Here is a 15,882-nt window from a genome sequence, read left to right on the forward strand (position 1 = left end):
GACTCTTCTGCAGCTCCATGGACTGTAGCCCACCCAGCTCTTCTGTCCATGGGATTTCTCAGACAAGAATACTGGAGCTGGTTGCCATTTGCTTCTCCAGGAGATCTTCCCGACCCAGGGATCAAACCCATATCTCTTGTGTCTCCTGCATTGGCAGACAGATTCTTTGCTACTCAGCCACCTGAGAAAGCCCCATTTAGTTTGGGGAGAAGTCAAAAAAAAAAATCCAGTCAGGCTCTGAATATCAGATACATATCAGTTTAGTCAGAAGTGGCCTCCCATTTTGATTATCTGTTTACAAAAACTTTTGAGGGTCCACCCTGGGTTTAAGAAATTCTTTACCTAGAGCACTCAGTTCAGTCTTTGATATGAAGATGCTTACATACAGTCTTAGGTGGTCTCATTTCTAATAACCATTCAATACTTTCTTCAGAGTGGAAGGGTAACTCAGAGAATTACTAGAATACAAAGACTCAAAGGACAGAGGAGAGCATAATTATGTCAGCTTATAAAGTTTTTGTTTAGGTACCTTTCATTGAGGTTATTTGGGGAGTTTTGAAGCCTTTGGGGGCTTCTGCATACCAATTAAATACCTATTAATACAGTATTTCAGGATGAGAGCTCTCTAAAATGTTAACAATTTAGAAGACTTACCAACTTAAAGGATCCAAGGAGCTAGCCCTATATTTTCTCCTGCTAACCTCAGTTTGGAAAAGAGAACGACTCTCATCACTTTTATTTCCAGTAAAGGGATCCAGGAGAGAGTGACATGACAAGCCTATTCTGCTAGGCTTTCTTTCAGTGCAGTTTTGGAGTGCCCAAGAATCCCACCTTGGCCATTCCAGGGTGGGATTTCCTTTAATTCCTAATTATTTAATTACTTGTAAGCATACAGAAATCCAGCTGGTATCCCAATAGGTTGCTGTCCACCTGGAAGCTGTTGGGCCTGAGGCACAGTTTCCCAGTATTGATTTAGTGGTCGAATTTCAATATGCATATAATCTGAACTTTCTGAGGACTCTGTGGTGGATCAGATAGATGCTGCTTCTCACTGTAGTTCCCCAAAGAGTTGCCCTTGGCTCAGTTTCTTCCTCTTGACAGTCTACTATGCCTATGGGTCATCAGAGCACTGGATGATTTATCCTTACTGTGTGCATCCTTAGAAGAGCAGTGTTTAATTTACGGTTATAGTGGAGTTCTGCTGCTGCACCACCACTGCCAGTCACAAGGATTGATCTTCAGACACTAACGCTAGGTTGTCAGTCACCCGAGAACACCACGTGGCTGAAAGGAGCAAGTGTCCTGTGTTCTTAGGAGCTAAATAATGCAGTCTCTGTTTTACTCCCAGAAGTTTTTTTCCAGCCATATAGCAACTTTTTTCTTTTTAATTTAGGCCAGTTTACCAAAAACACAACCACCTGTGTTTCCCTGTGTCTCCTGCCCAAGATCCCCTCCATCCTTGTGTAGGAAATGCATGTGGGACTCTTAAAAGAGTCCAGGTCTTAAAAACAGCTCAAATAAAATTTTTAGGATTATCAAGGCAATAAGATCCAGATATCAGAAGAACTCACTGAAACACCTAAGAAGTACCAAGAAGCTGGTGGGGCTTAATGGGTCCATGCTGGTATCGAGTGCTGATTTGGGGTAGACTCCAGCTGTCCTCATGGGTGTATCTGATATCCTGCCAGCTTCACTATGCATATATCAATGAAAAAATCAGTAGTTGATCTCAGAAAGAAATGGAAAATTTTATTTGAACCCACCTGAGGATTATAACCTGGGAGACAGAAAGCTGTGAGGACTTAGAAGTCCAAGTACAGTTCTGCAAGTTTTAGACAAAGGATTATAATGTGTCAGATAATGTGTCAACAGTTTATACAATCCAGAACTGCATGTACAAAGTGAGGAGTGGGTCATCCTGACCCTTTACAAGATTAAGAAGGAATGGTATCTCCTAAGGAGATTGGGTTGATACAAATGGACAGTACATGCTAAAGGGGAAGGAGGAAGCCCAAACAGGCAGAAAATAATTTTCTATTTAGGGGGCATGCCATAAAATACAACTATTACTTCATCAAGCTATAAGATACAAGGTGGATGCTAATGGGCAGTTAAAAGCAACAGTTGAAGCCAGAGTCAACAAACCCATCTCCTTTTTATAGTCACGAATAGGCTGGAAAAGCCAGTGTTTTTCTGTTCTACTGGAAGGTTGAGAACACCTTCCTGATTGAGCCTCAGCCTTACTATACCTGCAAAAAGGTTCAGGGTCTAAAACTCAGTTCTCGTTACCTCTTGGGGAATAGTCACACAGCGATTTGTCATTAAAGACCAACTGATAAAGCACATTTCCAATGGACCAGTGTGCTTAACCCCAGATGGTAACTGATTAAAGCTTCCCCAGATCTCAGTTTCTTTTGTCACCTGCTTAGGAAGGCTGCTTACCTTAGATCTTAATTCCATTTGCAGTTTTTAGTGAGGATTTCTAGGTGTATGGGTAGATTTCCCCAGCCTGCTGACCTTGTTCAGATTCCAGGGTGGTTTTCCAGCTGGAACTTGGGAGCCTGCCAGTCCCTAAACCCACTTTCAGTAGGTACTGTTCATGGAAGGCAACTCTAAAAGCAAAGAACCTTTTTGAGTACAAGGCCAGAGAGAATGAGGACCTAGGAGGAATATAAATTTTAAGTTTTTTGTAAATCCTGAGGACCACCATAAGGCTGCCAGAATTTTATATTGCCAAGTATAGACATGTTTAATAACTCACATCTGAAAGATCTTTCAGTTTATTGACAAAAGGCAGGGAAGAACTGAGGATAAAAGTCATATTGAATGAATTTAGCTTCATGAAAAACGACAGTCTTTTATATTTCTGTTTTAACCTTTCTGGGAGAAACTTTTATGAACTGTCACACCATTGACAAACCATTATTAAAAACATGAATATTTTGGAGCTGAAAGTCTCAAGGAAGAAGGCACAGATTTTATGAGATGTTTGATATAGTATGGCTAGTACTGTGGGTGGTGGGAGTCACTGGCAGGCTGAGGTGGTGAGGGAGAACTTAGAAGGTAGAATTTAACATGCTGTATAACATTTTTCCATTTGACTGGAATAGAGCATAACTGTCCACTAGAGACAATAAACTTGGAAGGTAGTCTGTGCTGGACTTCTAGCTACTTAGAGGAATAAAATAAATTGTTGAGAACAAATTAGATTGTGTATCCTGAACTTACTGTTTGGTTCTGCATTTCTAGCAGCTGTGCCAACAACTTGGCTTTCTCGTTTCACAAAACCTTTTCCCTTGCTTTTGGTGGGGGGTAATTTTCAATTTCCATTTGGATTATACTTCGAAAAAAAATTCAGTCTATTTTCTGTTTTCTCTCTCTCATCCCTGACTTCTCTTAGAGCACCCAGGTAGCTCCAAACAGAGTCCTCGGACACAACCGCGAGATGAAGACTATGAAGGGGCTCCGTGGAATTGTGATAGCTGCACCTTTCTGAACCACCCCGCACTAAATCGCTGTGAGCAGTGTGAGATGCCACGGTACACTTGAATTCCCAAGAGTCTGCACTAGGTTGAGAGTGTAACTTTGAGCACCCGTTAGAAGAAAAGGAAACCTGGGGAATCTGTTCATCTACCCGGCCTTTTCATTTCAGACGACATGGGGTGGGGGGTGGGGAGAAGGACACTGTAGCCACTTGTGCTCAATAAAGGAAAAATGGGGAAGGTTTATCCCCCCAAGTCTTAACTCAGTGCAGTTAGAGATAGAAAGGGATACTTGAAATGGGGAAAGGATTCACTCCTGAAAGAATGTACACAGAGAAGTCAAGAGCTCTTCTGTGAAACCCCAATCATTCAAGTTACTGCTGAGTGACCCTTATTTTATAAACTAGAACTTTGAATCTTGGTGTAACATGTTACAGTTTATGCAGCCAAACTGTGAATTGCCAGAGCAGACTTACCTGGTCACAGATCTCTGGAAAACCCAGGCTCCCCAGGCTTCTTCCTGTTGCTTCCTACTGAGGAAAAGGACGGGAAAAGCACTCAGAGGATGTTTTTGGTGGGGGGCAAAACAATAAGGGTATTTGTAATTGCTGCTTTTTTCAGGGGTAATTTCAAACACAGAAACAAGATGTTTTAAAATGTGACTTGTAGCAGTCAGGAATTCGGCATATCGTGCCCTTTGTTTGAAAGTACAATCAGAGGTGATAATATTCCTTTTGCTTGTACAATGATTCATCAAGCTATATCAACACTGGTAACTAAGACCTAATTATGCCGCAGGATAGATAGATTTTTTAAGTTACTGCATGCTTTTATTAGGCCACTGGTTTTTAAAATAACCAACAAGTCCTTATAAATTCTGATTTTATGAATGACCTTCTCGTAAAACTGCGCTTTGCCAATAGCATAGTGAATGTATGCCGAATGTAAATCCATTCCAAAATCCACTTGGAATCTTGAGCTCAGCTGTGGTTCTATAAGAAACGTTTGCAGTTCATAGAGCCGTCCCGCCTTCCAATTTTGTGATGAGTTCATGATGTTTACAGCACAGAGAATACTTGTGCCATAATCCTAATCTAGCTGAAAAAAATTACTATTACTTGTTCAATAAAGATGTATTTGCACATATGTTAACAAATCAGTGTGAGGAAAATTATAGCTAGCCAATATCATAAAGTTGCACACTGCGCTATTTGGGGAGGAAGAAAAGGCTAGTCAAGAAATAAGATTAGGAGAAAGGTGAATACAAAGGACTTTGAAATTTAGAACTTAATTTTTACCATACTGTATTCAGAGATGATACTAAGTTTGTTCAGATAGTTCAGATGATACTAAAGCACTCTTTATTTATGAAATTAGAAACTTAGGGTATAAATAACTGAAGAGATACAAAATCATTTGATTCACTAAAGTGCACCACCAGAAAATTATTAATAGGACACTGAATTAGGGCGGTTGACGTTTCTTCCAAGCTCAGAATTGGATTTTGGAATCTCCCCTTATTTGGGTACATGTAAACAGCAATAAAATTGGTAAGTTTCCTAATCCTAAAGGATTTTACCTCAGGTTATCACCTGAGGAGTATCTGCTCTCCCATACCAGCTGTCCCCCTTCTCTTTCACTCACACACAGGCACGCACGCTCGCTTCAAGCTGTCATTATATGCTAATTTAGCAGTAATCTCTGGCAGATCTGGAAAAACAAGCTGCACTTAATAGCATAATGAAACCAAAGGCATAACAACTTATCATAGCTTTCCATCAAAATCACAATTTCACACTGTACCTGCAGCTCTGAAAACATTTTTTTCATACGTGGAAAATGTCCTGAAAGTATCTACTTGTCTCACAGAGTCAGCGTGGCTATGTAATTACACTGATAAAACATCTCTCATATAACAACTGTGGCAAAACTGTGAAAATAAAGGTGAGAAAGCAGACGGGCTTAAAAGCGTTGACCTGCAAATAGCACTCATTCTCTAAAAGCTTTTGTAGCACTGGTGTCTGTCAGTCTCCAGTAAGTCTATCAGTCCTACTGTTCTGTAATAATGCCAATGCCTTTGCCTTTGTATGGTTTCATCTCTCTGTAGAGATGGTAAACCCCACTTGGTATTAAGTAACAATATAGGGTAAAAATACATATATTGCTTGATGTTCTAGCTAAAGGTTTACCCAGTATTCTTAGTGATATGCTGAAGTGGCAGCAGTTAACTTGGCAGTTGTCAGTTGAGGGTGAAGGTAGCATGTATGAAAACAGTTTGATGCTTTATTAAAACCATGTAGATGACTTTAAAACTATTGCATGAACATACATCCAGGTTATTGAACTGTTATCACACAGTAGATGCATGGTTCCAGTCCCTTGGTGATCTATCTAGTAAATTATTGTTTTCACCTGCCAGGAAAAATGAGATACCAGTCTTATTTGATAGGTGTAGAGGGTGGGGTTTGAGACATCAGAGATTGATGTTTAAGGGAGTTTTGTATACGTTCATTTCTGGTTCTGCACATGTTTCATACACCAACATAGGCTGTAGTCAGTTTTTAAAATCAGCAAAATTACTTGACACCGATACATTTGATATATTTAACTATGTCCCATGTATAGACTACTTCTGGCTTGTGACCAGTTTGAACAAGAATTCTGTCACCTTTAAAGATGCCTTTTAGGAAGGATCTGGCTGCTGAGGTGCCTATGCTTTTTGGATCAGTTGGTGCACTTCTTGTTCCTAGTAAAAAGGTGTTTTCTTAAATTACAACCAGTTTGATGTATCTGGTAACATAGACCTGACTATACATTTTATATTATTTCACTGTTCTGTAAACTGAGTTTTTTGAAAGCACATTTGTCATTTTGTCCAAGTACATTGCCCCTTACATTTTGAGGTAGGTCTTAAAAGTTTAAAGTGGCAAAAGAGGAGCCAGAAACTTTCTAAGACTTGTAAAATGTTTCAAATAATGACCTTGTTTGAGAGAGTTAGAGGCGTGGTGTTTTAAACAAAAGAAATTCATTGTAATAAAGGTAGTTTTAGAGCAGATTAATGATGGTGGGGAAAGTGTTGCTAATTTGTTTATTTCCCTGAAAAAATGGGAGTGTGATGAGCAGTTTAATAATTTTTAAGGAGCTGGTCTCAACTTTAGTACTTATAATTATTATAAGAAATCAATGTTTCCTTAAATTTTGACATTGCTTTGTCCCGGTTATCTAAGGTTCATATTCCAACTTTCTGTGGCAACTGAACTTTATATAGTATTTTAAAAGGTAACTAATGCTTTTGACAGTATAAACAAAAAGCAAGAATATAAGGCCTAGAAAAATTGTCCTTCGAAAATATCAATGATGTACCCTGGAATGTGAAGATGTCCCCTTATAGTTTAAATTGATTTATTTGAATATTGTAATCACTCTTCAGACTTTGAATGAGTCATTACAGTGTGTATCTGTATATCTGTAGAGAAAAATGACAACCGAAATGTAACTTTAAAATCAATAAATTTGGCACTGTCTGTTGCACCACTACTGTATCTTTTTGAAAGAATTAACAGTATTTTCTTATTGTAAAAGGTAATTCTGATGATTCCACATTCACCAGACATGTATTTTTTTTTTCCTGTACTATTTGCATCCCCAAATATTTAATACAAGTAGGTTTTGCACGGCTTGAGCATTCAGAGATTAACAGAATGACAACTCAATTTTAATTTCTAAAGCCATGAAATGTTGCTTTGAGACTGAACAATTCTGAATTCTTATTTATAATGACACCCAATATCCATGTTTCCCTACTGTAAAAGAACTGATCAGTTTCTTGCCTACAACAGCAAGAACTTATTAAATCTTGTAAATACCGTGTCTCTTTTAGATTTCTGTGTATGCTGTGAATCAGATTATTTTGAGGTGAAATTGTATTAAGACAAAGGCATTTGAAAAGGCTATGCATGCATCAAACCTCCAAACAGTACATATTCGGAAAGTCAACGATTCCTGCGAAATAAATTAATAAAGTAAAAGCAAACACTACATTCTGTATCCTTTCTGTGTAGCTAGAAATGATTTATAATATCAAACCAGTCTAGTTCCTACATTCATATTTCTGGACTGAAATATGCTGTCTCAGAAACCTCATCTTTCATCACATCTCTGTTCTTCTGTTAGAAAATGTACTCATGTTATTTTTGGGGTATTAAGTATTTGTACATTACTGTAACTTAGAAATTAGGTAAAAGTATAAATAAGCAAATTTTATATAAAAGGTGGCATATGTTAAGAATTTACATTTTTCATGCACTCCACATTAATACATGTTACTTACAAAAGAATGACTGGTTCTTTTTCTTTATATCATTTGTAGTTAGTTTTTCAAAGGGAAATAATCACCCTCCTAATCTCTATAGTCACCCTTCCCAACTTGTGCACAGAGAATATTGCAGATGAATTTTTGAAGATAGCTTTTTCAATGATTAGGCTTATTTTAAAGTTGGAATCACTTCCACTACATTTTTTACATATATGAAATTGGCAGACATACATACACAAGTTCAGTTCAGTCGCTCAGTCGTGTCTGACTCTGCAACCCCATGGACTGCAGCACGCCACACCTCCCTGTCCATCACCAACTCCTGTTGTTTAACTCATGTCCATCCCACCATCTCATCCTCTGTTGTTCCCTTCTCCCGCCTTCAATCTTTCCCAGCATAAGGGTCATTTCCAGTGAGTCAGTTCTTCACATCAGATGGCCAAAGTATAGGAGTTTCAGCTTCAGCATCAGTCCTTCCAATGAATATTCAGAACTGATTTCCTTTAGGATGGACTGGTTGGATCTCTTTGCAGTCCAAGGGACTCTCAAGAGTCTTTTCCAACACCACAGTTCAAAAGCATCAGTTCTTCGGCACTCAGCTTTCTTTATAGTCCAACTCTCACATCCATACATGACTACTGGAAGAACTATAGCCTTGACTAGATGGACCTTTGTTGGCGAAGTAATGTCTCTGCTTTTTAATATGCTATCTAGGCTGGTCATAGCTTTTCTTCCAAGGAGCAAGCCTCTTTTAATTTTATGGCTGCAGTCACCATCTGCAGTGATTTGGGAGTCCAAAAAAACAGTCTGTCACTGTTTACATTGTTTCCCCATCTATTTGCCATGAAGTGATGGGACTGGATGCCATTATCTTCATTTTCTGAATGTTGAGTTTTGAGCCAACTTTTTCACTCTTCTCTTTCACTTTCATGAAGAGGCTCTTTAGTTCTTCACTGTCTGCCATAAGGGTGGTGTCATCTGTCATCTGCATCTGATATTTCTCCCAGCAATCTTGATTCCAGCTTCTGCTTCCTCCAGCCCAGCGTTTCTCATGATGTACTCTGCATGTAGGGTAAATAAGCCAGGTGACAATATACAGCCTTGATGTACTCCTTTTCCTATTTGGAACCAGTCTGTTGTTCCATGTCCAGTTCTAACTTGCTTCCTGACCTGCATACAGATTTCTCAGGAGACAGATCATGTGGTCTGGTATTCCCATCTCTTGAAGATGGGAATACAGTTTCTTGTGATCCACACAAAGGCTTTGGCATAGTCAATAAAGCAGAAGTAGAAACCACAGTCACAAAACTAACCAATCTGATGACATGGACCACAGCCTTGTCTAACTCAATGAAACTCTGAGCCGTGCAGTGTAGGGCCACCCCAGACAGATGGGTCATGGTGGAGCATGCTGACAAAACATGGTCCACTGGAGAAGGGAATGGCAAATCACTTCAGTATTCTTGCCTTGAGAACCCCATTAACAGTATGAAAAGGCAAAAAGAAAACACAAGTACAGAAGGATCCTATAATCCCCATTTACTCATTTCCGCACTTCCAAAATTATCCATATATAGGCAATCTTATTTCATCTACTTTCTCATCCACCACCATCCACCATTATTTTAAAATAAACCCTAGACATTGTAGCAACTTCTCTGTAAATAAACTTGAACATAAGCATGTTATCAGATCTTACAAGATAATATCCAGTGTGAAATTTCCCTAATGGTTTCACCGTTTTTTATAAGCATGTCTAAACTGGGGTCTCAATATTGAGAATACTTGAAATTGATTCTTCTGTATCATACATCTTTAACCTGCATGTATACCTTTGCTCCCTCTCAGAAGTTATAAGAAACTACCTCATCAAGTATTTGGTTACCCTCCACCACATCTTAGTGTAAAGTAACATAGAACATCAAAGATAACTTTAAACAGAGTATGTGAGGTTTTTGTTTTTTTTTTTTTCCCTCTTCTCATCATTTCCCACATCCTGTGTTGTCCCTTTTAAACAATCTGTTTTGAAATAGAAATTTACTTCAAATCTCAATACCCTAATAGTGATTTCCTTATGTTGCTCACTCTGCTACTTAGGCATCTGTGAGACCTCCACCATCTATCTGTAATCCCACTACCCATACAGTGATTTCCCTTCAGGTACTCACCAGTTATGTTTCCCACACAGAAATGTGGGGAGACTGCTGAGTGTGGGATGTGCCTCCCACTCCGATTCTTCCAAAGACTTCCTGACTTCACTTGGACCAAGAGGCCTTTTCCTAAAACATTGTCCAGGTGGTATGTAAAGGTGGAGCTTGCAAAGGTTTTAATATGATATATAATGTTTGGGTGGGATTTGGGTTCGCCAGTTTCAGACTCAGAGTGTTCAAACCATCTCACTTGTCCTGCCTTCAGAAAAGCAATGGGTATACTTTAAGCCAGCCTCTCCTGACATTCTAGTGGTAAGAAAGAGAATGTGGGAACATCAAGTGATGCAGCCTAGCTTACTTGGTTTCATATGGTGATTTGGGAACAATATAATACTAACTTTTCACTTGGAGACTGAACCTGATTTGAGGGAACCTCCTGTTCCCTTGACCAAGAACCACTAACAGCCATTTCTAAATCCCATCCCCCAGTTATAATTTCTTTTAAGTCACTAAAAATAGCCTGCTCTGGGTGTACATGACAAAAAAAGGTCTTTATTTGAAAGGCACTTGAGGTTTGGGGAGGAGAAAATTGGATTAGCATAATGAAATACCTTACATTCTCTGTACACTTTCACAATGAATCAAATGGTCACAGCTGGCAGGGGTACTCCTATTTTGAGAATATCATTTGAGTTTCTCTTCCCAAATTCTACTGAAATAACTAATGATAACATTTTTAAGGGTTGGAGAACAGGGCAGGCTGCACTCAGGGTAGGAAATGACAAGATACAGATGTTGTTCAGTTGTTGAGTCATGTCCAACTCTTTGCGACCCGATGACCTGCAGCACGCTAGGCCTCCCTGTCCTTCACCATCTCCTGGAGTTTGCGCAAACTCATGTCCATTGAGTCAATGATGCCATCCAATCATCGCATCCTCTGTCGCTCCCTTCCTCCTGCCCTCAATCTTTCCCAGCATCAGGGTCTTTTCCAATGAGTCGGCTCTTTGCATCAGATGGCCAAAGGATGCAGATGGGGGGTGTACTGAGGGTGCTAGCAACCAGTGTCAAGCAGTGCACAGTGCCAGCTGCCACTGAAGGTTAACCTATAAATCAAGTCTTTGGGGCTCCCAAATGGAGGCTATAAAGAGCCCTAGATTCTGAGTAGCACATGGATATGTGCTGAGCAGAAAGTGGGGAGATTGTGGCAACTGCCTTCTGTCTCACTTGCACCACAGCTGTCTAAGAAAGGTTTACTTAGTGCAACTTGTTTGGTCATGTTCTTAAGGAGCCTGAGGCACTCAGTCACTTCAAGCTGCCATATGAATATGGAGGAAAATCTTAGCCTAGCTCAACATTGCAAGGAGCAAGCTTCAACCCTACAGTAAATACCTAAAAGTAGCACCCACTGGCATTTGCTTATTGACTAGCTAGAAGCAAATGCTTAGCAAAACATTGTACGTCAGGTGGTCCTAGTGGTAAAGAACCCCCCTGACAATGCAGAAGACATTAGAGACTCAAGTTCAATTCCTGGGTCGGCCAGATCCCTGGAGGAGGAGTGGCAACCCACTCCTGTATTCTTGCCTGGGAAATCCCATGGACAGAGGAGCTTGGTGGGCTACAGTCAATGGGGTTACCAAGAGTAGGACACGAGTGAGGTGACTTAGCATGTACACGTCTTTCCTATACTCTGTAACCAAGTAATTTCTGAGAAGAAGCTACAGAAAAAAATAGAAAACTTAATGTTTTCTTTGTCATTTAGGATTACAAGATTTAAGCAGTATGACCACATTATCTTTTTAAACATTCCTTAAAAATCAGTCAACAGATGAAAACATTTAGTCTCCTGGAAAAGGGACTTCATTCTAACCAGAATCAGAGCAGAAGAGCAAACTTTGATTTCTGATTTCAATTCAAAACAAAATGTACTGCTATGTCAGATAATCACGATGGTATGATCACTCATCTAGAGCCAGACATCCTGGAATGTGAAGTCAAGTGGGCCTTAGGAAGCATCACTACAAACAAAGCTAGTGGAGGTGATAGAATTCCAGTTGAGCTATTTCAAATCCTGAAAGATGATGCTGTGAAAGTGCTGCACTCAATATGCCAGCAAATTTGGAAAACTCAGCAGTGGCCACAGGACTGGAAAAGGTCAGTTTCCACTCCAATCCCAAAGAAAGGCAATACCAAAGAATGCTCAAACTACTGCACAATTGCACTCATCTCACACGCTAGTAAAGTAATGCTCAAAATTCTCCAAGCCAGGCTTCAGCAATATGTGAACCGTGAACTTCCAGATGTTCAAGCTGGTTTTAGAAAAGGCAGAAGAACCAGAGATCAAATTGCCAACATCTGCTGGATCATGGAAAAAGCAAGAGAGTTCCAGAAAAACATCTATTTCTGCTTTATTGACTATGTCAAAGCCTTTGACTGTGTGGATCACAATAAACTGGAAAATCCTGAAAGAGATGGGAATACCAGGCCACCTGACCTGCCTCTTGAGAAACCTGTATGCAGGTCAGGAAGCAACAGTTAGAAATGGACATGGAACAACAGACTGGTTCCAAATAAGAAAAGGAATACGTCAAGGCTGTATATTGTCACCGTGCTTATTTAACTTATATGCAGAGTACATCATGCGAAACGCTGGGCTGGAAGAAGCACAAGCTGGAATCGAGATTGCTGGGAGAAATATCAATAACCTCAGATATGCAGATGATACCACCCTTATGGCAGAAAGTGAAGAAGAACTAAAGAGCCTCTTGATGAAAGTGAAAGAGGAGAGTGAAAAAGTTGGCTTAAAGCTCAACATTCAGAAAACGAAGATCATGGCATCTGGTCCCATCACTTCATGGGAAATAGATGGATAAACAGTGGAAACAGCGTCAGACATTATTTTGGTGGGCTCCAAAATCACTGCAGATGGTGACTGCAGCCATGAAAGTAAAAGACGCTTACTCCATGGAAGAAAAGTTATGACCAATCTAGATAGCATATTGAAAAGCAGAGACATTACTTTGCCAATGAAGGTCCATCTAGTCAAGGCTGTGGTTTTTCCAGTGGTCATGTATGGATGTGAGAGTTGGACTGTGAAGAAGGTTGAGTGCCAAAGAATTCATGCTTTTGAACTGTGGTGTTGGAGAAGACTCTTGAGAGTCCCTTGAACTGCAAGGAGATCCAACCAGTCCATTCTGAAGGAGATCAGCCCTTGGTGTTCTTTGGAAGGAATGATGCTAAAGCTGAAACTCCAGTACTTTGGCCACCTCATGCAAAGAGTTGACTCATTGGAAAAGACTCTGATGCTGGGAAGGATTGGGGGCAGGAGGAGAAGGGGACGACAGAGGATGAGATGGCTGGATGGGATCACCGACTCGATGGATGTGAGTTTGAGTGAACTCCGGGAGTTGGTGATGGACAGGGAGGCCTGGCATGCTGCGATTCATGGGGTTGCAGAGAGGTGGACACGACTAAGCGACTGAACTGAACTGAACATATCTCTCAAAAAGTATTAATCAGTTCAGGAATGGTTGTTTTTTTGTTTTTGTTTTTTTATTTTTATTTTTAAACTTTACAATATTGTATTAGTTTTGCCAAATATCAAAATGAATCCTCCACAGGTATACATGTGTTCCCCATCCTGAACCCTCCTCCCTCCTCCCTCCCCATACCATCCCTCTGGGTCGTCCCAGTGCACTAGCCCCAAGCATCCAGTATCGAGCATCGAACCTGGACTGGCAACTCGTTTCATACATGATATTATACATGTTTCAATGCCATTCTCCCAAATCTTCCCACCCTCTCCCTCTCCAACAGAGTCCATAAGACTGTTCTATACATCAGTGTCTCTTTTGCTGTCTCGTACACAGGGTTATTGTTAGCATCTTTCTAAATTCCATATATATGCGTTAGTATACTGTATTGGTGTTTTTCTTTCTGGCTTACTTCACTCTGTATAATAGGCTCCAGTTTCATCCACCTCATTAGAACTGATTCAAATGCATTCTTTTTAATGGCTGAGTAATACTCTATTGTGTATATGTACCACAGCTTTCTTATCCATTCATCTGCTGATGGACATCTAGGTTGCTTCCATGTCCTGGCTATTATAAACAGTGCTGCGATGAACATTGGGGTACACGTGTCTCTTTCCCTTCTGGTTTCCTCAGTGTGTATGCCCAGCAGTGGGATTGCTGGATCATAAAGCAGTTCTATTTCCAGTTTTTTAAGGAATCTCCACACTGTTCTCCATAGTGGCTACTAGTTTGTATTCCAAAGAACTAAATAGACATTTCTCCAAAGAAGACATACAGATGGCTAACAAACACATGAAAAGATGCTCAACATCACTCATTATCAGAGAAATGCGAATCAAAACCACTATGAGGTACCATTTCACACCAGTCAGAATGGCTGCGATCCCAAAGTGTACAAGCAATAAATGCTGGAGAGGGTGTGGAGAAAAGGAATGGTTGTTTTTGAATAAAATTTTTTCTGAAGTTCTAAACCAAAAATGTAGGTAGTAAGACTTCACAGATCTGAGTCAAGAAAGAAACTATTCTAGAATTCAGAACTAACACACACAAAAAATGTGATTTATAGATGCAGGAAATACAATAAGCCATGCCAGAAGGAACAAACACAGCAGATAGAGGAGAGGCAAGAAATACAGAAGAAACATGGGCATGAGAGGGTTTTAAAATATTACCTATCAAGATAAACAATAAACAAAGGTGACATCAGAATTCTAAATTTGTAAAACTTGAATATATCTAATTTTGACATGCAGAACAGACTAGTATATATTATAATCAGTATAATTAAATCTCCATATAATCAAATTTTCTATCTCATGTGAACTAAATGTTTTTTTAATGTTCACCATTTACATAAAGATTTATCAAGAAAACCTCAAATTTTACAATAATTATACAGGCCACATTTTTCTGATTGCAAGACATTAAAGCTTTAAAATTTACTTAATCAAATCAAGCCACTCAATGGACATGAATTTGAGTCAACTCTGTGGCTCAGATGGTAAAAAATCTGCCTGCAATGTGGGAGACCCAGGTTCAACCCCTGGGTCAGAAAGATCCCCTGGAAGAGAGGGCATGGCAGCCTACTCCAGTATGCTTGCCTGGGAAATCCCATGTACAGAGGAACCTGGTGGGCTACAGTCCATGGGGTCTCAAAGAGTCGGACATGACTGAGTGACTAGACAACAACAGCATAAAAGGAAAAAAAAAGCTAAAGCTTTTCATCCAAAAACTAGAATTGAAAACAAAGTCAGATTTAGTGCAGGCAAATCCTCAACAAGAGGTTTTGGCAAAGGTATTATGTTGAAAGCAAGCTTTGAACTCCCAGAAAATGACAGATTAAAAAATGTGGTATCTCAGTGATGTTTTAGAAAATGCATCTACTGAAATATTTCTAGATGCAAATACATCGTCCACACTTGTAACAGAACAAGCTGCACAAAGAAATAATTCAGAACTTGAGTTGATGAAATACATTTCCAGGATTAGATGTCTTCGTGCTAACTAATAGTAAAACCAAAATGTGCAAAGTCAGTTCAACTATATTCCAGGAGAAAATACACACTGTACCTAATACAGCCAGTGTTAAGAATCCTTAGGAGCTGGAAAGCTCCAGGAAAGAACTGGATTGGAGGTTTTCCAAGGGCAAGCTGATGTGCAACATGTATGGAGAAGTGGTTTTAGAAGCCAGCAGCTTGAGAAGGCACGTGAGTATACTCAAAGGACTCAAACTCTACCTCTGCTACATGTGTGGGAAGAGATTCACCCAGTGTAACCAGCTGAAAACTCATACTGGTGAGAAACCATATGAAAGAATTATGTGATAGAGGCTTTGCTCAAAAATGCCAGGTTACTCATCATTCATTGTGGTGAAAACAAAACAAAACAAAACAAAACCCTTT

The 15,882-nt window shown here is 39.7% G+C and overlaps 1 protein-coding gene across 7 annotated transcripts in view; it reads left to right on the top strand.

Moving 5' to 3' along the window:
• TAB3 (TGF-beta activated kinase 1 (MAP3K7) binding protein 3) overlaps positions 1-7,520 on the top strand; it is a 93,321-nt gene extending 85,801 nt beyond the window's left edge. For 5 of the 7 annotated variants that reach the window (NM_001080371.2, XM_059883583.1, XM_059883585.1 and 2 more), the window contains one exon: positions 3,401-7,520. In NM_001080371.2, the coding sequence (NP_001073840.2) occupies positions 3,401-3,549 (149 nt within the window). In that variant the 3' untranslated portion in view covers positions 3,550-7,520. The remainder of the gene's footprint in view (positions 1-3,400) is intronic. The other 2 variants (XR_009493459.1, XM_059883584.1) reach the window with 2 other exon arrangements.
• Positions 7,521-15,882: the final 8,362 nt, after the last annotated feature.

Source organism: Bos taurus, chromosome X, assembly GCF_002263795.3.
Source record: "Bos taurus isolate L1 Dominette 01449 registration number 42190680 breed Hereford chromosome X, ARS-UCD2.0, whole genome shotgun sequence".
NCBI classification, from domain to species: Eukaryota; Metazoa; Chordata; class Mammalia; order Artiodactyla; family Bovidae; genus Bos; species Bos taurus.